Below are 24,746 nucleotides of genomic sequence, written 5' to 3'. Positions count from 1 at the left end.
CACATTAATAATTCCAATAAAACTAACCAATACAAGTTATATACTACTATTTTTAAATAATAAAACCAATAGATGAAACCCACTAATACAAAATCTTTCAAGGCAATCTATTAGTTGTTCGAAATAAAATCTGTCGTTGAAGATCTTCGTAGTACGCCCTTTACATAGGATTTAAAATTGTCATGTCCATTGACATTATTTTATGATCTTTATTTCGTTGTTCTCTTTCATTCATCATAGACAGGAGTTTTAGTTGTTCCTCCCTATCTTCGGCCCTTCTTCGACGCTCTGCAGCCTTTTGCTCACGGTCTATCGCCTTTTGTTCATCTCGCTCAATAGTTCTAGCGGAGATAGTTGATAACACTTCAACAATTTTGGATTGGTTGGCAGCCATTTCATCAAATCTACTATCGTGCGTTTTTTGATTCTTCAACTTCTCTTTCGCTGCCTTAGTACCAATTGGTCGTGTTGATGTATTAGATGGTTGTTCGTGCACCGCATTATTCTGGTTGGATTGAAATGCGTCATATTTAGTTGGTGGATTCGAAGATGGATCAGCATGTTGCGTGCTTCTTTTGGGTTGTGATCGAAATTCATCCCACTTACAACTTCGGCACAAAATATCCCAACATGTATCAAATGTGAAGTGTTTTTTCTGTATTGCATGATACATCCGCTTCGCTTCAGCGACCTACAAAAAAAAAATTACAAACATTTCAATAACAAGTATACATTTACAAAAGAAAATTGATATTTAATAACACAAATAAATTTTACCATGTCTGCCTCAGTTGTTCCACTTTGTTGCCTCAGTTGAATTTGTTCAAGAAAATCACAGAATTTATTAATTGCCTTTTGCATGCCAGACCAACGGTGAGACAAAGAAATACGGTTTCGATTTGATTCACCGCTCAATTGTGAATTAAAATAAACAAGTACTCGTTCCCAAAATATAGCCATAGTTTGACTATTACCAGTAATGGGATCTTGAGAGACTGCTAACCAAGATCTACATAAAGTTTCATCTTTTATAATTGTGAACGCTTTACCATGAGAAACACCAGAAGTTTCTGAAATAAAATGATTATCACTGTTCTGCGTGTTCTGCTCTCGTGAAGTTTCCGACATAAAATTAATATCAGTGTGCTCCAACATTTATGATTCCTCAAACATTTCAAAATCTTCCATAGTTTGGAAAAAATACAGTACATACAATATCTAACTTACTGAAAAATATTAGAATGATATACACGCAACCTCAGAATCAGATAATTTAATCAGATAATATAAATTAAAATTTCAAGGGAAAAAAATTTCTAATGACACAAAAGAAACAAAATTCACAGCATATAATGTAATGCTATTCTGAAAATGAAATACTCTGTCAGCTTGATATACGAAACAGATATATTTTATAGAGCACATTATCAACGGTAAATTTTCAAAATACTCTGTCCATCCAATGGTAAATTATTAGAACAGCTAGTTCTGAAATATGTATATGAGAAACAAATATATTTTATAGAGCACATCATGATCGGTAAATTTTCGAAATACTCTTTCCAACCAACGGTAAATTATTAGAACGACTAGTTCTGAAATATGTATATGAGAGGTATTATATTTTGAAGGGAATTTAAATTTATATGACCCTTGAAATGATTCATAATCCACAAAATAACCTAGCTCAAAATAAACCAGTTCAAACCTGTTCATTACTGTTGTCGCAGAATTGATCAACCCGGTCGACCGGTTGGTCAACCGGCCGGGCCACCGGCTAGTTGACCGGTTGATCTCCAACGGTCACACACACAGTAAAGCATTTCAAACAAACCAGTTCACAGTTCAAACCAACCAGTTCAAACCTGTCACAGAATTGATAAACCGGTCGACCGGTTGGTCAGCCGGCCGGGCAACCGACTGGTTGACCGGTGCCTCTCCTCCAACGGTCACACACAGTAATTTGCTGAAATCTGTACCTTGTTCTCAGTTTAATGATTTTTTTGTTGAATTCTCATTTTGATACCAATTTGCTGAAACTGTTGGAGCACTAAAAAGTGACTTTTTCACCAAAATTCAAATCTGATGCCAAGTTTGGTTCACTGTTGGAGATGGTCTAAGAGCATCTCCAACGGTTCAGTATTTTTTTCATCAAATTTGAGTAAAAAATGACTCATTTTCTCAATTTGATATCAGTTGCTCCAACGGTGCATTAAAAATCCCGTGGGTCAACCGGTTGGTCGACCGATAAGGCTGAATATTTTTTTTTATAACCTTTTTGAACTGTTTGAATCCACCTATGTGAACTGGGCGAGGGGCAGCCGGCGGGTCAACCGGTAAGGCAATTAATTTTTTTTTTTTGGTTTCCCTCCATTTCTGTTCCCAATTCTTTTCCTATTTCTTTTTCCCTCCATTACATATATGTCATTTTGGTTTACCTCTAACAATGATTTGCTTCTAAAATCTCATATAAACATATTATTCATATGCCAGACAACTTCATACAACTGATACGATCATAGCTTAAACAAAATAAAGCATAATGAATACCTTCAAATCCATGATATTGACTTCATTTTCATCCTCTTCTTCTTCCTCCTCATCTGATGATGAGTCTAATGATGAATATATGGTCACACTTTTACGGGTTTATGAGCAGAATAATAGTAGTATGCTTCAGATTCTTAAGTCAAGTGATAGCTCAAAGAAAATAGGTGGTTCTGTTATAGGCCATAAGTATATACGCAGAGATAGAAAGCAGGGTCATGACAGATTATTTGCAGATTATTTTGCTGTAAATTCAGTGTATTCACCTACAATATTTTGGAGACGTTTTTGAATGCGTCGTCCTTTGTATCTGCGAATTTTGAATGTAATCCAAGCACACAATTCATATTTTGTTCAAAAACAAGATGCAGCTCATGTAGTTGGATTATCTCCCCTACAAAAAATGATTTCAGTGATGAGAATATTGTCATATGGTGTCGCAGCAGATGCAGTTAATGATTACATACGTATCGGGGAAAGCACTGCAATTCAAAGTTTGCAACAATTTTGTAATTCAATGATTGAAATCTTTGGAGTAGAATATCTGAGATCTCCAACACTAACTGACATTGCTAGATTACTTGCTATTGGGGAGGTTCGGGGGTTTCCTGGTATGTTGGGAAGTTTAGATTGCATGCATTGGGAGTGGAAAAATTGTCCAAAGGCATGACAAGGTCAATATGTAGGCCATCAAAAAAAGCCAACCATTATTCTTGAAGCAGTAACATCTTATGACTTGTGGATTTAGCATGCATTTTTTGGAATGCCTGGCTCACACAATGACTTGAATGTGCTGGATCGATCGCCTTTGTTTTCTAATCTTGCGCAAGGTAAAGCTCCCCCTGTCCATTACACTATTAATGGACATAGTTACGATATGGGTTATTACCTTGCTGATGGTATATACCCTCAATGGGCAACACTGGTTCAACAATTTCTTCTCCCCAAGGAGCAAAGAGACAATATTTTGCAATGATGCAAGAGTCTGCCAGGAAAGATGTAGAGCGGGCATTCGGAGTCCTTCAATCTCGATTCACAATTATAGGTGGTGCTATACGTTTTTGGGATCCGAAAATGCTTGCCAACATAATGAAGAGTTGCATTATATTACATAATATGATTGTCGAAGATGAAAGGGAGGAGCACCTTGATTTCAATTATGAAATTTCATCAACCAATTATGAAATTTCATCAACCAACACACCAGTGCAACCTTCCTCTACTCCTACCAATGACTTCCAATCATTTTTGTCTCGTCATTTAGGTATTAGAGATAAGGATGCATATCATGCCCTCCGTAATGATTTAGTAGAACATATGTGGCATCTTCATGGTGAACACTAAATTCACGACATCAATACATGTAATTTTGTTTATAGTTTTGGAATGGAAGGCTGTCTTATTTGTAATCTTCATTATGATTTACTATATTAACCAAGTAATTCAGAAGTTATGTGATGATGTGCTGTTGTAATGATCCAATCTTTGGTATTCAGAATTGTTCTGTGTTCAATTCATGAGAATTACAAATGATAATAATCATGTCTTAATCAGTTACAAATGATAATACCACATAAATTTAATCATCATGTCTTAAATTCTGTGTTCAATTCAGTATTGATGTGCCACAAATGATAATACCACATCCATTTATGCACATTTAATAATCATGTCTTAAATGATAATTTAATAATAATGTCTTAAATTACTGATGTTCATGTGCATAATCATAATGTCTTAAATTACTGATGTTCATCTGCATAATCATAATTTAATAATAATGTCTTAAAATTACTGATCTTAAGTTAATAATAATGTCTTAAATTATTGCATAATCATTATTTGTGCATATACAAATTTATTGATGTGTCATTCATTTACCGATGTTGATCTTGCCATTCATTTATTGCCTCAGTTGAAATGCATTCAACATACAGAGTTAAAAAATACTTAATAATGTTGCCATTCATTTAGTCAGTGGATAAATGTATTCCACCTACATTCATGGCATACTACAGACACTGCATACGTTTGAACCACCTACCATTCATTTTACACACACCACCTACCATTCATTGAATTCATTCCACCTACCATGCCTCATTTTACACACACCACGGTTGTTGAGTATTAATTTCCTCACTACCTACCTCAATAATTCACCCTCTATATCAGCTCAAGATTGTATACAAACTTGTCATCAAAAAATTCACTCTATTCACTGAATACCTCTGCCCACAGATTGCCTCTATAAGAACACATTCACTGTTTTCCCTCCACCACCATCTTCAAATTCGGCTTAACCAAATTCTAATCCCAAACTCTGCATATTCACTATATTATAAGTGTGAATCCACAGAATCAGCAAGGCAAACCATCTGAATCAAGAAAGCCAACATCAATAGGAGCAAGAAGGCAGCATTCAAAACAGAATAGGTTGCGTGGCATGGGTCAACTGGTTGGTCAACCGGCCCTTTGTTATTATTATTATTATTTTGCCTTTCAGTGTGCATGCTTTATTTGTTCAACTTTATGCTTTATTTGTTCAACTTTAACCTTCTCAAGAGTATAAAATTCATGTTTTAATCGAACTACATTCATGTTCAATATTTTAAAAATTTACTTCTGTGATACAGAACACATTCGCTGGCATATGATGATTTTTAGTTTCAGTATGCACTTTTGAACAACAAACACTGCATAACATGAAGTAAAAATTAATGTGCCATTAAGCATACACCAATCAGTATGCACTTCAGTATAAAAATGACATGATGTAAAAACACTTTGATATTTTGTCTAATATTAAAACACTATAATATAAAAATTAATGTGTCATTCTAAGCATACACCAATTACTGCATAATATGAAGTAAAAACACTGCATAAAAATGCTTTCCATTTCAGTATGCACTTTATTAGTATGCATTTTCCATTAGTATGCAAAACCAATTAGTATGCATACTAAATGCTTTCATGTTTTTCCATTTTAATATGCATTGTAATATTAAAACTACATTCATTTGAATTCTAAGTTCATTTTAAGTTCATGTTTGAATTCTATATTTATATTCAGCATAACACCAGAAAAACACCAAGCCAACTGTAATTCAGCTTTCATATGTAACACATATTCATTTAAATTTAACAGATATTGACATCATGCCTAGAACTAAAAGAGCGAGACCACAAGTTGGTGAAAGTTCCAACCCTCCACGACGCCAAGAACAGCAGCCTCAAAATCAGTCATATCCTACCGATGATTTTCTCAGTGAAAGTCATGAACTAGCCTTTTCAAACTTCTCTAGCTGACCTATTGTAACAGGGAGGACGGTAAATCTGCCACCTCAATATGATGCACTATTAGTTAGTAAACTTGAAGCAATGTGATGGCTAAATTAAATTAATTTACCCTAAAAGGTATATCCACGGCTGGTATCTAAACTTCCCAACATACCAGGAAACCCCTGAACCTCCCCAATAGCAAGTAATCTAGCAATGTCAGTTGGTGTCGGAGATCTTAGATATTCTACTTCAAAGATTTCAATCACTGAATTACAAAATTGTTGCAAACTTTGAATTGTAGTGCTTTTCCCGATACGTATGTAATCATCAACTGCATCTGCTACGACACCGTATGACAATATTCTCATCGCTGAAGTCATTTTTTGTAGGGGAGATAATCCAACTACATGAGCTGCATCTTGTTTTTGAACAAAATATGAATTGTGTGCTTGGATTGCATTCAAAATTCGTAGATACAAAGGACGACGCATTCGAAAACGTCTCCGAAATATTGTAGGTGAATACACTGAATTTACAGCAAAATAATCTGCAAATAATCTGTCATGACCCTGCCTTCTATCTCTGCGTATATACCTATGGCCTATAATAGAACCACCTATTTTCTTTGAGCTATCACTTGACTTAAGAATCTGAAGCATACTACTATCATTCTGCTCATAAACCCGTAAAAGTGTGACCATATATTCATCATCAGACTCATCATCAGAGGAGGAGGAAGAAGAAGGGGATGAAAATGAAGTCAATATCATGGATTTGAAGGTATTCATTATGCTCTGTTTTGTTTAAGCTATGATCGTATCAGTTGTGTGGAGTTGTCTGGCATATGAATAATGTGTTTATATGAGATTTTAGAAGCAGATCATTGTTAGAGGTAAACCAAAACGACATATATGTGATGGAGGGAAAAAGAAATAGGAAAAGAATTGGGAACAGAAATGGAGGGAAACCAAAAAAAAAAAAAAAATAATTGCCTTACCGGTCGACCCTCCCCCAGTTCACATAGGTGGGTTCAAACAGTTCAAAGAGGTAAAAAAAAAACCAACCGGTCGCCCCTCCCCCAGTTCACATAGGTTGGTTCAAACAGTTCAAAAAGGTATTAAAAAAAAAAATATATTCAGCCTTACCGGTCGACCAACCGGTTGACCCACAGGATTTTGATGCACCGTTAGAGCAACTGATATCAAATTGAGAAAATGAGCCATTTTTTACTCAAATTTGATGAAAAAATACTGAACCGTTGGAGATGCTCTGAGTGGTTATTATCATATCATTTCAATCAATAAATTAAATTTTTATGACACCTCATCACGTTCATAAGTTTAAAAAGATTAGGGTAACTTTCACACCTCTTCAAATTTTTATTTAATATAAATTTTCTTCTCACGTTTAAAAAATTACACTTACTCTTTTGTTAAATTAAAATAATATATTTGTTCCTTAACTTTTATACATATAAAATAATAAAAAGATATTGATATTTTATTCATATCATTTCAAGAAAAATAACAATCATCTTATTTGGTTTAACTCACACAAATAATTAAATTTTTTAATTTTTTGTATTCTTTTATTCTTACTGATTTTTTTAATATTTTAAATAATTTTTTATTTTTATTTTTATAAATACACCCAATCTAGATATATTTAAGAAATATAATATTTTGTGATTTTTTTAATTCACCAAATACATAAAATACAAAAATATAAAAATTCAGTAATACTGTAATAAATGTGAATGATGGTATTTCGTAATACTGTAATAAATGTGAATGAATAAATGAGAAAGAAAAATGATGGTGAAAATACAAATAAAAAAATTATATTTATATGTAAAAATTTATACAAAAAAATATCGTAAAATTGTTATAATAGTGATATTGTTGTAAATATAAATAATGTTTATAAGTGTTTTGTTTTAAAGTGAAAGGTCACCATTAAGTTATATCATTATATTTGAAATTTTATATAAAATTTATATTTGTATATCATTATAATTTAATGATGAAAAATTGTAGAATGTAATCATGATTATAGGAAGAAGAAATTGTAGGAAAATGGACAAAATGGTCATTTAAAAATTTTTAAAACATGACATCAACAATTCAGGGACAATTTGTAATAAGATTACAAACATCAGGGAGGGAGGAAAATGTAATTTTTTAAATGTAAGGGGGGAATCTGTATTAAATAGAAATTTTAGGGATTGTTAGTGTAATTTACCCAAAAGATTAAGCGTTCATTTTTTTATTTTTTTATTGGTTACATTGGGAAAAAAAAAAACTACAAACAAAGGGCTAAGCCCGCTCACTAGAGATTCCAATCATGTCCCTCACCAGCAATCCTCTAATGTAGCTGGCGGTTCATTCACCACCAACATTCCATCTGGTTGTTCTACACCTAGATTAGCTGGAGCGTTTGCACATAAATTTCTTTCTTTCCAAATGTGTTAAATTGTGCATTCACATCATTTGAAGAAAATTTTTGCATCTTCCACCAAGTTTCTAAAGGGGCATTTGTCCCCAGTTTCTTTCTCCATTAGCTTGACTACTTGGGTTGTGTCTGTTTCTATCATCACATTATTTAGGTCTTTTTGTAGTATGATAGTGAGGCCTTTGTACAATGGCCACAACTCTGTTTCTAGGCTTGTTCCTATTTGCATTTTGCCATAGTAGCCCCATACCTAAGCTCTTCTTTCATCATGAAGTAGACTTCCAAAGCCTCCTTATCCTCCAACTTTTTTGCACCCATCCATATTAAGCTTTATCTTGCCTGCAGGTGGTAAAACACCAATGGATATGACTATAAGATGGTCTAGGATTAAGGATTAAGTTGAGAAAAGCTTGGTGGGTATCTCTAGAGTAATCCAAAATGAGGGTTGGTTTGGCATGTTTGAAAAAAGTTAAAAAGTCATTATCCTATTTAAGTCACATCATCTTATTTAAGTCACATCACCTCTCTCACACATCACTTCAAACCCAACCCAAACCTAACCCATATTTCATAAAAAGTCAAAAAGTACACTCATTTAGATCATTCCAAACAACCCTTGAATTTGACACTCTCTTGGTAATTGGTATTTTTGCTATAAAAAACAAAAGTAATTTTATTTTTCCAAATTTTCCATAAAGCCACAACAAACACAGTGTACCAAGAGATGTCTTTACTAAAATGTTTTTTTTGTTTCTAGCATTACTCTTGAGCCAATCCATCCAAGGTTTCCTCAACATATCCAAGTAGCAATTCCTGTCAAAAGTTACAATCCACAGTTCCTTAGCCTTATAACAATCTCTAAACAGATGGTTAATATCCTCAACCCCACAACAATATGGGCATATAGGATCATTGGTAAAGCCCCTCTTCATTCTTATGTGATTAGTAAGCAACTTTCCATGAAGTATATAGTCCACAAGAAAGCTTTAAGCTTTTGTGGGAGCCTAAGCTTCCAGAACCGGCTCCAGTGCTCCTCTACACTTGGATTTCCTTGGATTAGATCATAAATAGATGAAAACAGTAAACACACCATCAGGTGCACCTTTCCACAAAGGAGAATCCATGTTAGAACTACTAGGAGGAGCATTATTTGGAAAAAAAATTTTTTTTTTTTGATTTATTTGATTAATTTAGCTTGGCTAAATTAATTTTATTTGAAAAGAACTTTTTGATTTTTTTTACTTTTTTGTGAGAAAAAAGTGAAATTATTATGGTTTGAATATGACATTTTGTCTTATTGACTTATTTAGCTTATTTTATTTTTTTATATTTTTTAATTCCAATCTAAACCCAACTCACTTGCCAAACAAGACTTAAGATTTGTTAGCTGAGTTAAAAAAATAGAGAAGATTTATTAATTTGTATAATGTTATATATATTTATTTATTTGAGAAGAAGGCTTTGCATGGGTAAGTGTTTAATTTAAATTTTTTTAAAAAATAAAAATAATAATATTTGTGCTATTGGAACAGAATTTACAATGGTCAAAAGTTCAGTACTTGAGCCATCCGATCATACGAGTCCAGCGACTGAGGAGTTCTAAGCCTGCAATGTATCCTGATTGGGCTAGAAGATTGTGTGGCCCAATTTTTAAGCCTGTTTACATTTTGGGCCTGACCTTGTATATATATATATATATTATATGGATATCGATTTTAAAAAATGAACAAATAGTTACAACTTTTTTGCCTAAAAAATATTTTAAAAAAAAAGTTCAGAAATTTTTTTCTCGAAATTACCCTTAACCGTAGATGCTGAGGGCAATCTTGGAACAATCATGAGAGAGTTCATTAGATAGTAAAAATTGGTGTTTAATTCTTTTAACATAGATTTTTTTTCCCAATAAAAATTTGTTAACACGTGCTTTAACAAGCTTCAAATAATTTTTGTTTTTATTATAAAAGTGAGTTTCGTAAAAAATATATAATTATTTTAAATTTTGTTATTCAATTAAAATACTCTGTTAACAAATTTTTTTGTTTAATCAGGATTAGTTTTCTCTCATGAGTTATGTTGGCATGAAAATCCTTTTAAAAACACAATTGGCTTTGACTTTGTTTCACCTCACTATGTGAAGCTTAGGAATTGAAGCCTATCCTATGGTCAATGGGAATGAATTGTAATTTAGTGTGTGATTTCATATCATTAGAGAGATTAGTCTTTAGATTTGATGACTCTAACATTTTCTTCAAAGAGATTAAAGATTCAAGTATTTTTCTCTATTTATAATATTATAATTTTTTTTTAATGAATTGGTCAACCGCCTCAGCTCGATTAGGCTAACATTTGGACCAAAGTTGATGTAATAGTATTAAAGGATGGCCACTGAGTTGATTTAGGTGACATGTCTATACAAGCGATTATAATTAAATATCGCTTTTGGGATATACATATGCATGGCAGCTGACGAGAATTTGGGATCATTAAAGAATATTTGGATGCCAATCTATATACAGGACTTTAGTAAATTTTAGTAAAGGTATACACTTAGGCTGTGTTTGGAATGATTTCTAAACTATGATTCTATTCCTATATTTTAATATGATGTTTGGATAGAATGTTCAAACTATGATTCTACCCCATTTAGAAAACTTTGCAAAAAATTCTGTGTGAGGCGCGATTTTCAATTTTTTTTTTTTTGAAATTTGGCCTAACTGGTCGTCCCACCGGACGTCCCATTGGTTATCCAGTCGGTTGATCGGAACAGTGCAATTTTTTTTTTTTTTACAATTAATATATGTTAATTTTTATATATTCGGAAAAAATATTTTTTGAATTTTTTAAAGTTTTTTATGTGCTTTAATAAAATTTTGAGTTGTATATTTGGTTATGAGTTGTAAGTTTTCGTATCAAATATTATATATCACATTAAAAAAATTTCACTCAATTTAAAACTCTTTTACCAAACAAATTTTCCACACTCAAATCATAATTCCAAAACTCACAAACTCAAAATACAACTCCTACTCTCAAATCATACTTAAAAAACTTTACCAAACGCAACCTTAATATCTTATTCCTAATTTTTGTAGGTATCTTTCAAGACAAAATCCAATAATGATAGATGGTATCTCAACAGTGCATGCTCAAGGCATATGACCAGAAATAAAGCTATATTCGCCATACTTCAATCAAAGGATAGCGGATATGTAACCTTCGGTGACAATAATAAAGGAAAAATCATTGGTGTAGGTAGTATTAGTAAAAGTCCTTCTTATATTATAGAAAATATTTTACTTGTTAAAGGTTTAAAACATAACTTGCTTAACATTAGTCAATTATGTGATAAAGGTAATAGAGTTATTTTTGAAAAACTCACTGCACAATTGAGAACACCAAAGATAATAAAACATTGTTTATGGGATATAGATATGAAAATGTATATGTGTTTGGTTTACATAACTTGTCTTCTCATTTTGATATTAAATGTTTATCTGCAATAAATGAAACTGGTTGGTTATGGCATAGAAGATTATGATATGCTCATTTAGATTTAATTTCAAAACTTTCAAAAAATGAGTTAGTCATTGGTTAGCCTAAAATTAGTTTTGAAAAAGACAAATTTTGTAATGCATGCCAACTAGGAAAACAAATTATAATTTTTTTAAATTCAAAAATATTGTTTTAACTACTAGACCGCTTCAACTCTTGCATGTTGATTTATTCGAACCATCTAGAACATTAAGTTTAGGAGGAAAATTGTATGCTCTTGTTTGTGTTGATGATTATACTAGATATACATGAGTATTATTTTTAGCACACAAAAATGAAGCTTTTTATAATTTCTCAAAACTTTGTAAAAGAATTCAAAATGAAAGAAATCTTAATATTTGTAATATTAGAAGTGATCATGGTAGAGAATTTGAAAATGATGATTTTATTATGTTTTGTGATAACCTAGGAACAAATCATAATTTCTCGACTCCTAGAACTCCTCAACAAAACGGTGTGGTTGAAAGAAAAAATAAAACTTTTAAATAAATAGCCCGTACTATGCTTTGTGAGAATAATTTACCTAAATATTTTTGGGCAGAAGTCGTTAACACTGCATGCTATGTTGTAAACCGTGTTATGATTAGACATACTCTTAAGAAAACCCTTTATAAACTTTGGAAAGGTAGAAAACCTAATATTAGCCACTTGTGTGCTTTTGGTTGTAAATGCTTTGTATTAAATAATAATAAAGATAACTTGGGAAAATTTGATGCTAAATCGGATGAAACTGTATTTCTTGGTTATTCGAATTCTAGTAAAGCTTATAGAGTATTTAATTAAAGAACTTTACTTGTTAAAGAATCTGTACACGTCGCCTTTGATGAATCTAACAACATTGTTTCCAAGAATCTTGTAATTGATGATATTGCACAAACAAATCCAAGAATGGATAGCATTTACACAACAAATGAAGAAAATCCATCTCCTGAACAAAAAGAAAAAATCACAATGAAAAATCTTCAAGAGGAATATGCTTGTCCAAAAAAGGAATCAAATTTACTAAAGGAATGAAAATATGCTCATGGCCACCCTAAAGACCTTATCATAGGTGATGTAGCAGAAGGTATAAAAACTTGTTTTTCTATTAGAAATATTTGTAGCAATTTAGCATTTATTTCACAAATTGAACCAAAATCGTATTTAGAAGCCGAAAAAGATGAAAATTGAATTTTAGCGATGCAAGAAGAATTAAACCAATTTGAAAGAAATGAAGTTTGGTTGTTGACCCCTCGACCAAGGATCATCCAGTTATTAGTACAAAATGGATTTTTCGAAATAAAATGGATAAATTCGGAGTTGTTACTAGAAATAAAGTTAGATTGGTAGCCCCAAGGTTATAATCAAGAAGAAGATATTGATTTTGATAAAACTTTTGCACCAATTTCTAGACTTGAAACTATTAGAATGTTAATTGCTTTTGCATGTTTTAAAGATTTTATATTATATCAAATGGATGTTAAAAGTGTTTTTTTTTAAACGAGTACATTCTGAGAAAGTTTATGTTAAATGGCCTCTCGGTTTTGAAAATTATAAATACCCGGATCATGTTTTCAAACTCTGAAAAGCTTTATATGGTTTAAAACAAACTCTTAGAGCATGGTATGAAAGATTGAGTAATTTTTTATTTGACAAAGGTTTTTCTTGAGAAAAAATAGATACAACTCTTTTTATAAAAACCAAAAAGGAGGATATGCTAATTGTTCAAATTTATGTTGATGATATTATTTTTCGTGCTACTAATGAAAATTTGTGCAAAGAATTTGCTAAAGATATGTAAGGTGAATTTGTAATGAGTATGATGGGGGAGTTAAATTACTTCCTTTGTTTACAAATTAAACAAACAAATGATGGACCCATTTAAATCAAACGAAATATATCAAGGATCAACTCAAAAGGTTTGAATTGGAATCATTAAAGCCTGCAGCAATTCCAATGAGCACATTAATAAAAATCAACAAAGATGAGCAAGGTAAACCTATAGATGAAGAAAAATATTGAGGTATGATTGGTTCCTTACTCTATCTTTCTATAAGTAGACCCGATATAATATTTAGTGTTTGTATGTGTACACGTTTTCAATTCGCACCGAAAGAGTCACACATTACTGCAATCAAACGTATTTTCAGATATCTTTTTGGTACTCCAAATTTGGGATTATGGTACCCTAAGAGAACCACTTTTGAACTTTTTGGTTACTCAAATGTCGCCTTTCTGGGATGTAGACTTGACTGAAAAAGCAGTAGTAGCACTTGTCATATTCTTGGACAGCCTCTCATTTTTTAGTTTTGCAAAAAAAAAAACTTGGCGGTTCTGTCAACTGCCGAAGCAGAATACATTGTCGCCACTAGGTGTTGCGCACAATTACTTTGGATGAAACAACAACTTCAAGATTTTGGACTTCACTATGATCATATTCCTATAAAATGTGACAACACAAGTGCCATTAACCTTTCTAAAAATCTTATTTAGCACTCACACACTAAACACATTGAAATAAGGCATCATTTGTTTAGAGAGCATGTACTCAAAGGTGACATTGAACTTGAGTTTGTGCCTACACATCGTCAATTAGCTGACATATTTACCAAGCCTTTTAATAAAGAACAATTTTGTTATATTAGAACTGAACTTTGTATGTTAAATACTCTTATATAATAATTATATATAATAAATAAATAAATAAAATTTAATTTTTTTTAAAAAAAAACATTTTTTTTTATAAAAACCTCTCTTTCTGCTCTCTCACTCTTCGTCCCATTCTCACTCCTGCTCTCTGTTTCTCTCTCTCTCTCTCTCTCTCTCTCTCTCTTATTATCCAACTCTGACTCCATCACCACCATCATCCACCCAAATCCCTTACTGATCTACCAAGATCCATCACTGCTTAACACAAAACCTTCATCACCGATCTTCGACATCATTTTCGATTTGTCAAGATCAATCACCGATCCATTACGATCCGTTACTGATGTAGGCCAAAAGGTACCACATTGAGGTCACTTAAGTTACATTTAGTCTTTCAATTTTGTTTATTTGGTGGAGATAATGTGTTTTGTGCACTTGTACAGATTTGACAAGTAACACGCAAATTTCATCAAAAAGGGTGCGAAAGTAGATTCTCCTTGCGAGGAGCGGAAAATCCCAGCTTGCCACCTCACTGTAAGTGCGGCCAAGCCCCACCGCACGTGCGTGAAAATTTTAGGCTTTTTTGTTAGGAATAAAAAGAAGAAAAAAGGGCTGAAAGGGGTTTTGAAAAAATTCAAGGAGAAAGAGATGGTTAGGGTTTTGAAAAAGGCGATTCTCAATCTTCAAAGCAAATTCCCATGAAGGGTTCCATCTCTTCTACCTCTTCCTATTGGCGCCGTTGCCAGGGACTTCTGGGGAAATTAGTTAATTTAAAGTTACATTCCTATTTTAAGTTTTAGTTTGGGATTTAATGTTTTTATGTTGCTAAGTGTGCAGAGCGTTTGAAAGTGGAGCTATCACTAAAGTGCAAGCGGGGCCAACTGAGTTTTAAAAAAAAAAAAAATCACAGCATTAAGGTGCTAAAAAAAAGAAGCAAACCCTCGCAAGCAAAGCACCAAAGTGCTAAAAAGAAAGACAAAGCTCAATTGGAGGTTGGAGACAATGTCTACACGTCAAGTACCTGCAAGACGAGTAAAGTGTTTTCGTTAAATTCCTGTGAGTATTTCTCCCTTTGGTATTTTGCTTTCATAACTTAGTGCACAGAGTCGGAACTTAGTGTGTGTGTATGTGAGTAGTGTATGCACGGGCGCCATTCTTGTCGCCTTGAATTGTGAAGTTTGGACTTTGAACTAGAAAGGACTCTTAGGAAACTTAGAGCCTCTACCCGTGTTCCTAGGCCCGAATATTCATATCCATACTTTGAACTAATAGAGATGGAAAACCTAAATGGCTTAAATGGGCCCAACTAGACCCTTTAGGATTACTTCACACCCACTGCATACACATCACCATCATGCATCCAATTACCCGACAACACTGCTGCTCATTATGAGATTAAGTCCAGCACCATACAAATGCTCCCATCATTCCATGGACTAGCTCATGATGGTCCTTATAAACAAATGAGGCCTTGATGTTGCGATTGTTCCTATTCTCATTAAAGGACAAAGCCAAACACTAGCTGAATTCCTTACCTGCTAATTCTATCACAACTTGGGACTAATTACAGCAAAAGTTTCTGGAGAAGTACTTCTCATTGGTAAGACTAACTAACTTAGGTGAGCCATCACTAATTTTTCTCAAATTGATGGTAAGTAATTTCACGAGACATGGGAGAGACTTTGTGACCTTCTCCAATAGTGTCCCTACCACCAAGTGCCTGATTGGCAACTTGTTCAGACCTTTTACTATGGCTTAACTGAGGCTCACCACCAAATGGTGGATTTATCTTGTGGTGGGACATTCATGTCCAAAAATGACGCCGAGGCATGGCAATTATTTGAGAACTTAAGTGATAATTCCCTTCACCATGCCTCCGCAACCCGGCAAGTCCAGCAACCAGTAGTTGGAGCCCCAAAAAGAGGGGGCATTTATGAGGTCAAGCAAAACCTAGAGTTAGCCCAACATGTAGAGGTATTGTCCAACAAAATGGACCAATTATTAGTTGCGAGACATGCTCCTACACAGCAAGATCAGCCTCAATTTCACGAGGCATGTGCTATTTGTGTGAGCCCTGCTCATGACTTGAGTGAGTGCCCTTCGGCATTACAATTTCTGGAGTTAGTCCAAGAGCATGCGAATGTGGCTCAAGGATTCTCCAACCCAGGTAATGACCCATATTCTAATACATATAATCCGGGATGGAGAAATCACCCTAAAATTTCATGGAGACCTCCTTCACAAGGCACTTCTTACAATCCTCCACCACCAAGGCAAAATTTTAATAATTTTGCCAACCAATCTTTCTACCGGCCACCACAACCTTATTAACCCCCTCAACCTTACCGACAACAACAACTCCCACCTGTTCCTCAAGGCAACTCGGCACTTGAGACTTAGGTGTTAGAAGTTCTCTCAGAACTTAAGAGGTTAGCACTAGTAGTTCACTCCCATATTCACTCCATCGCCAAGCTAGAGGCCCAATTGGGTCAAATGGCTAATAACATGAATAGGAGAGAGGAGGGAAATTACTGAGTCAGACTGTGGTCAACCCTAAGGGTCAATATGGAGTAGAGGGGTCGGGTGGGATTAGAAAGCATCATGAGTAAGTGCAAGCAGTGATAATTTTGAGAAGTGAGAGGAAATTAGAGCCTCGGCCAGTTGCGTCTAATGCAATTAGGGCTAGGAAGGGTGACCATGGTGGTACACCCAATAAGAGCAAGGGTAAGGGAGAAACACCTAAGGGGGATGACTTAGTCCCTAGCACTTCACATGAGCCTAAGGCACCATATGTGCCAAAGGCACCCTTTCAGCAATGCCTTGATGCACAGCCCCCTTTTAATTATCTCCATTCTCAATCCCCTCTATATATGGCTTCAGTCTTTGGCCATTCACTTTGAAAGTGTGGCCATTCTTTGGATCTTGCACCTCAACGACGCCATGAATAAATGCCTCTACAACCACAAAGGGATCATCCTATCTTGATCTAAGTTTGTCCGGAAAGAGTCTCAATTTTGAGTTAAAAAGCCACACTTTTTGGCCGGGTTCAAAGGATTTTCTATTAATGTGCTTGTCATGGAATTCCTTATTCCGAGCTTTAAAAATTTTCGAACTCTCATATGCATTATTCCGAATTTCTTCAAACTCATTGAGTTGCAATTTTCGATTGAGCCCAACTACGGCCATATCGAAGTTAAACTTCTTTATGGCCCACAACGCTCGGTGCTCAAGTTCAACCAGGAGATGGCAAGCTTTGCCAAACACCGCCCTATATGGTGACATCCCAATGGGTGTCTTATAAGCAGCGCAGTAGGTCCATAATGCATCAATCAAATGTTTTGACCAATCTTTCCTATCTGGCCTCACTGTTTCTCTATTATGTGTTTCATCTTCTTATTTGAGACTTCCACTTGGCCACTAGTTTGAGGGTGGTATGGTGTGCCAACTTTATAAGTAATAGAGTATTTCTTAACTCCTGACTCAAAGAACCAATTACAAAAATACGTACCCTGATCACTTATTATGGCTCTAGGAAACCCAAAACGACTAAAGATGTTTTCATGCAAAAATTTGATTATTACTTTATGATCGTTTGTTTGGGTGGTTATCGCCTCCACCCATTTAGACACTTAATCTACTGCCACGAGAAGATACTCAAATCCAAATGACGATGGGAAAGGTCCCATAAAATCAATCCCCCTAAACATCAAAGATCTCTACCACAAAAATAGGGGACATTGGCATCATGTCACGCCGAGATATCAAACCCATTTGCTAACCGCACAAACAAGTTTTACAAAATTGATGGGCATCTTTAAAAATGGTGGGCCAATAAAACCCGCTTTGGAAAACCTTAGTGGCCGTTTTATGCCTACTAAAATGACCACCACATGTAGAAAAATGACAAAATGTAAGAATGTTATGCACCTCACTCTCCAGCACACATCGTCGGATCACTTGGTCGGAGCAATATTTAAATAACTCCGAATCTTCCCAAAAATAATACCTAACCTTCGAAAAGAATCAGTCTTTGTCTTGCTTGGATCAATTTTGAGAATTTTCCCAATGGCCAAGTAATTCATAATATGTGCAAACCATAGGGGGCTCGCTTGTGACACCACAAGAAGTTGTTCGTTCGGAAACGAATCATGCAAAGTTAAAGGGTCACTATTATACTCAACAAGGACTCGGGAGAGGTGATTCGCCACCATATTCTCAGATCCTTTCTTATCTGAGATCTCTAAGTCAAATTCTTGAAGCAACAATATCTATCTAATTAACCTTGGTTTGGTCTCTTTCTTTGATAGTAAATACAGCAAAACGGCATGATCAGTGAAGACTATGACCTTGGAGCCTAGGAGATAGGACCAGAATGTATCTAAAGCAAAGACCGCAGCTAGCAACTCTTTCTCGGTAGTAGTATAATCCAATTGTGCATCCGAGAGAGTGCGACTAGCATAGTATATAGCATATGGTGCCCTATTGACCCTTTGACCCAACATAGCCCCAACAGCATAATCTGAGGCATCGTATATGATTTCAAAGGGAAGCAACCAATTCGATGATTTCATGATTGGGGCAGTGGTAAGGGCTATTCTCAGTGTTTCAAAAGCTTTCAAACATGCCTCATCAAAGATAAAAGGTGCGTCCTTAGCAAGTAAACTACACAAAAGACGTGATATTTTACTAAAGTCTTTGATGAACCTATGGTAAAAACCTGCATGCCTTAGGAAAGACCTAATTTGACGCACAGAATTGGGTGGAAGAAGACCTGCAATGAGGTTAACCTTAGCTTTGTCAACCTCTATGCCTCGAGGGGACACAATGTGCCCCAACATTATACCCTCACGAACCATAAAATGGCTCTTTTCCCTACTCAAAATTAGGTTTGTCTCCACACAACGAATAAGGACTTTGGTTAAGTTCTTGAGACATTCCTCAAAAGACGGCCCAAACACGAAGAAGTCATCCATAAAAACCTCTAAAACTTTCTCCACCATGTCAGAGAAAATGGCCATTATACACCGTTGAAAAGTCGCTGGTGCATTACATAGTCCAAAGGGCATATGCTTGTAAGCCAAAATGCCAAAATAGCAACTGAATGGGGTCTTTTCTTGGTCAGCGGGGTACACCGGGACTTGATTATAGCCCAAGTAGCCATCAAGAAAATAGTAAAAACTCTGCCCTGCTAACCTTTCAAGAATTTGATCAATAAATGGCAAAGGAAAATGATCATTCCTAGTCATGGAATTCAATCTTCTATAATCAATACACACTCGCCACCCAATAGTAGTTCATGTGGGGACCAACTCTCCTTACTCATTCTCTACAACAGTGATGCCCAATTTCTTAGGCACCACTTGCGTGGGACTCACCCACTTGCTATCCGAGATAGGGTATATAACACCCATATCCAACAATTTTAACACCTCCTTTTGCACAACCTCCTTCATGTTGGGATTAAGTCTCTGTTGCATTTCACAAGAAGGTTTGGCATCCTCCTCTAAATGTATATGATGCATGCACACTGAGGGATCTATTCCTTTCAAATCGGCCACCGACCACCCTATAGCACTCCGATGTGCCACAAGAACACTCATTAATTGACTTTCCTGTTCTGCAGTTAAGTCAAATGCAATGATGACAGGTAAAGTATCTTGAGACCCTAAAAATACATACTTAAGTGTGGTCGGGGATTGTTTTAACTCAAGTGTAGGTGGTGTGACTAAGGATAGTATGACAGGCTCTTTAAACAGAGGTGGAAGACCCCATGAAAATTTCCTTTAAAGTGGCTAGGTTATTCTTTTCTAGGGTTTTGATGAAATCCTAGCTATGTAATTTGGTTTTCTTTTTGGTTTTTGATTATGTAAAGGTTTGAACAATTGTATGGTGTTTATGAAGTTTCAAACATATATTTTTCATTATCTTTTTAAATATTATGCTTTATATGATTGTTGAATGCTTTCCATACAATGGCTTTCTATTCTTTCATATTTAAGGTATGAGATGAACCATACTACGAGGGATGAACCATACTTCACAACGATTCGTACACTTGAGATGGTTCATGCCCGTATATTAAACGTGATGATTTTCTTGATAAATGCTTCGAACTTGTGGTTGCGAAGTATTATTCCATTCGAACTGAAGCATAATTGAATTCAAATTGAAACCTTATTTACGTAACTAGTGGTGAACTCATTGCCCTAGGTTTTTCCCCAAATTAGTAAATTCATCTTTATTTATAATTGCTAGTTTATTCGCTTTATTTAATTTAATTATTATTAGTTTATGAATCCCTCAATCTTTTTATCAAAATTAATTTAGGAATTTAGCATTTAAATTAGTTTAATTTCACAATTGTCCTTGTGGATTGATACCTGGACTTACCATTATTCTAAGAAATTTGGTATAGTTTAGTGTTTAATTTTGGTGTGTAAAACGACCCATCAAATTTTGGCGCCATTGTCAGGGACTTCTGGTGAAATTGAGTAATTTAAAGCTACATTCCTATTTTATTTCTTAGTTTAGGATTTTATATTTTAGTGTTGCTAAGTGTGCTGGAGTTTTTTGCAAATAGAGCTATCATTGAAGTGCAAGCGGAGCGCAACTGAACTTTAAAAACAAACCGCAGCACTACAGTGCTTAAAAAAAAAGAAGTAAACACTCTCAAGCAAAGCACCAAAGTGCTAAAAAGAAAGACAAAGCTCAATTAGAGGTTGAAGACAACGTCTACACGTCAAGCACCCGCAAGACAAGTAAAGTGTTTTCGTTAAATCGTAGTGAGTATTTCTCCCTTTGGTATTTTGCTTTCATAACTTAGTGCACAGAGTTGAAACTTAGTGTGTATGTGAGAGAGTAGTGTATGCACGGGCGCCGTTCTTGTCGCCCTGAATTGTGGAGTTTGGACCTTGAACTAGAAAGGACTCTTAGGAAACTTGGAGCCTCTGCCCGTGTTCCTAGGCTTAAATATTCATATCCATACTTTGAACCAAGAGATAGAAAACCTAAATGGCCTAAATGGGCCCAACCGGACCCTTGATGATTACTTCACACCCATTGCATACACATCGCCATCATGCATCCAATTACCCAACACCACTGCTGCTCATTATGAGATTAAGTCTAGCACCATACAAATGCTCCCATCATTCCATGGACTAGCTCATGATGGTCCTTATAAACATTTGAATGAATTTCTGGAAATTTGTTCTACAGTGAGGATCCAGAATTTCACAAATGAGGCCTTAATGTTGCGATTATTCCCATTCTCATTAAAGGACAAAGCCAAACACTGGCTGAATTCCTTACTTGCTAATTCTATCACAACTTGGGACCAATTACAACAAAAGTTTCTAGAGAAGTACTTTCTCATTGGTAAGACCAACTAACTTAGACAAGCCATCACCAATTTTGCTCAAATTGATGGCGAGCAATTTCATGAGACATGGGAGAGACTTTGTGACCTTCCCTAGGTAGGCCGCACGTGCGGTCTATGTTATTATTTTGTGTGTTTTCAGTGTGGTGTGTATGCACCAAAAAAAAAAACAAAAAAAACAAAAAAAAAACACAGACTGCACGTGCGGCCTACCTGGGTCAAGTTTGTTTGTTTTATTTTTATTTTTATTTTGTGAGAATCAAGGCTACTTATTTATTCTTTTCTACAACACTAGCAATTATCAATGATGTGGCCCAGGGATTAGAATAGAGAGGTCACTACTATGAAAGTGTGTTCATATGAATCAAAGCATACTCCTGACAAGTGTACCAATATCACAAACACAAACAACTCTCCTAGTGCAAACATCATAGGCGAGGATTGACCCAATAAACCCTTTTCATACAAGTTCACTATGTTCCCGAATTAACATATGCTTATATCACTACCATACTGGCACAAAGTGAACATCAAGTGAAGTGGCGCAATCAAGTTATGAGCCAAGTAGAAGTACACAAAAAAAATATATATATATATATATATATCCTCATCCCTTAACTTGAATATGACATTGGCCTCAATTGAAACAAATGCAAAGTAAATATTGAAGAGAGAGAATATTACTAGACATTATAGGTGCACATCTAGCGAGGCAAATGCAAACCAAACACACACCCACATATTTCTTTCTTTTCTTTTCTTTTTTTTTTGTGAGGGGGGGCGCACGTGAGGTGAATTATGGGCCGCTCCAGCTGCTGTTCAACAGTAGCCGAATTGGGATAGGCCGATCCATCAAGATCCATCACCAATCTACAAACATTCATTCCCGATCTTCTCTATTCTTCCTCATCATCAGTATCATCGCCGATCAACATGTTAAAATTATTTTTGCAATATGTGATATTTTTTATATGGTTGTATGTGCTCCAAACTCTCTTATATTTAATAACAATTGCTTCTACCTGGTATGAAGAAATTATTTTTATTTTTATTTTCTCTTTTTATGTTAGTGCACTCGGTGTAGTTGTTTATGGCCAGATCTTAATAGCCCTTGGTATTATAAATTGGTAATCTGTTTCTTACAATTTGTGTAATTTTTAGTGCATTAATTTAGTGGGAGATTGTAGACACCCCATTTTTAACCGACCTTAAGACTCAAACGTCATCGATTGAGCGCTCGGTGATAGTGCATGTTGTGCTCGTTTTGAGTTTCTGGAGTTTTCGGTTGAGTGCCTTGCCTCCGGGCCTCTGAACTCTTTGTGATTTGGCTCGGTTTGTGGACTAAGCCTTGTTTTCCTTGCCTGGAGGGGAGAGAGAGGTCTGTAGACCACTTTCTGTGGTCGTAGACCACTTTTCCGTCTGGTAAGCCAGTTTCCGGTTTCCGGTTTCCGGAGCCTTTGGCCGAGCGCCTTGTCTGGCTTCCCTTTTGGTTTGGTTTCGAACTGAACCTTGTTTTCTCTTCCCTAGAGGGAGAGAGAGGTCTTGTAGACCACCTTTTTGTGGTCGTAGACCACTTTTCTCGCTTGGAGACTAGTTTTCAATTTTCGGAGCCTTCGGCCGCGCGTCTTGTCTCGGGACCGCTTAACGTTCTCCGTTTGGCTTGGTTTTTGAACCATGCCTTGTTAACCTTGCCTAGAGGGACACTATGGTCTGGGAGACCACTTTTTGTGGTCGTAGACCACTTTTCCCTTGTAGACCGTTTTTGGTGCTCGTAGACTAGTTTTCGAGGCTTCCGGCTGTGTACCTTCTCTCCCGGACTCTTGTCTTGCATCCTTTTTGGTTTGTTTTTGGCACAAACCTTGTTTTCCTTGCTTGGAGGGTGGAATGAGGGTGGGAGACCAGTTCTTTCCCTTGGAGACCACTTTTCCTGCTTGCCAACCAGTTTCCTAGTCGGCCAACTGGTTTTCTTGGTCTTTGGACCACCAATAGTGGTCGGCCACCACACCACCACCTTAGGTGGTCAGTAGATTTCCAGCACCTTTTTGGAGATCTTTACTAGCCAGCTGTGACAGTTGGAAGGCACAGAAGTCATCCTCCATACACGTGTATGGAGGAATGGCTTAGAGCCTCAAGTGTGTTCAAGAAGCTTGAACTTTGTTTTTCTATATAAGGGAACCTCCTCTCTCATGCCTTAGGGTTCATAAAATCTTGCTTGAGCTGTACATATCATCTATATCTATACTTCTTCATTTCTCTCTTGTTTTGTGCTTGAAAGTGCATTTTCATCATACTATTGCACACAAACACACACTCAAACACCACCCTTTTGTTGTTGAGGCCCTTTAAGGTTGGTTTTAAAGTTTTTGGACTGGTTTTGATCAAAAAAAGCTACTGGAGTTGTTGCTTTAAAGGGATTCTACAAGGGTGAGCTTTTAACCTCTTAAACCCTTATTTTTGATTAAGCTTTTGGACCTATTTGCATGCTTATTTTGGGTTGGCTTTCTACTGCAAAAAGTTCTGATTTTTAGTCCTTAGCATGTTTGTTTAAGGTCTCTTTGTGTTGGGGGTGGTCTATCCCCTTCTTGTGCCTTGTTTGGCTTTGTTTTACACCATCACTTTAGGCCCTTGAGATCACTTTCTCTTGGCCTTTTAACCACTAAAATCCAATGGATTTTCAGTGTCAAAACTTGTGTTTTGAGGTCTTAAATAGGAGAGGGTCATCCCCTTTCCTTGTGTTTTATATGCTTGCTTTGTATGCCTCATGTTTGAGCATGTTTGTTAAGCTTATGTTGGCTCCATCTTTGCATGTATTTGGGGTTAGTTTGACATGGCATACCACTATTTTGATTTGGTTTTGTCACCTCATGCATGCTTTATACACTTGTAGTGTAAATTTTGCAAACTA

The 24,746-nt window shown here is 35.4% G+C and overlaps 2 protein-coding genes across 2 annotated transcripts; one reads left to right on the top strand and one right to left on the bottom strand.

Moving 5' to 3' along the window:
- Nucleotides 1-2,542: 2,542 nt before the first annotated feature.
- On the top strand, nt 2,543-3,523 carry LOC145798362 (uncharacterized). Its single transcript, XM_082885890.1, has 3 exons — nt 2,543-2,831; nt 2,961-3,142; nt 3,296-3,523. Exons 1-3 carry the CDS (start codon nt 2,543-2,545, stop codon nt 3,521-3,523), a joined length of 699 nt encoding a protein of 232 aa, XP_082742016.1.
- A 2,437-nt stretch (nt 3,524-5,960) lies between these two features.
- LOC145798361 (uncharacterized) lies at nt 5,961-6,602 on the bottom strand. Its single transcript, XM_082885889.1, has one exon. The coding sequence runs from the start codon at nt 6,600-6,602 to the stop codon at nt 5,961-5,963; it is 642 nt and encodes a 213-aa protein (XP_082742015.1).
- Nucleotides 6,603-24,746: the final 18,144 nt, after the last annotated feature.

This window comes from Camellia sinensis, chromosome 8, assembly GCF_055761805.1.
Source record: "Camellia sinensis isolate YWXY chromosome 8, ASM5576180v1, whole genome shotgun sequence".
Taxonomy (NCBI): domain Eukaryota; kingdom Viridiplantae; phylum Streptophyta; class Magnoliopsida; order Ericales; family Theaceae; genus Camellia; species Camellia sinensis.
Note: the sequence above shows the minus strand (reverse complement) of the source record. Positions and strands in the feature narration are given on the sequence as shown.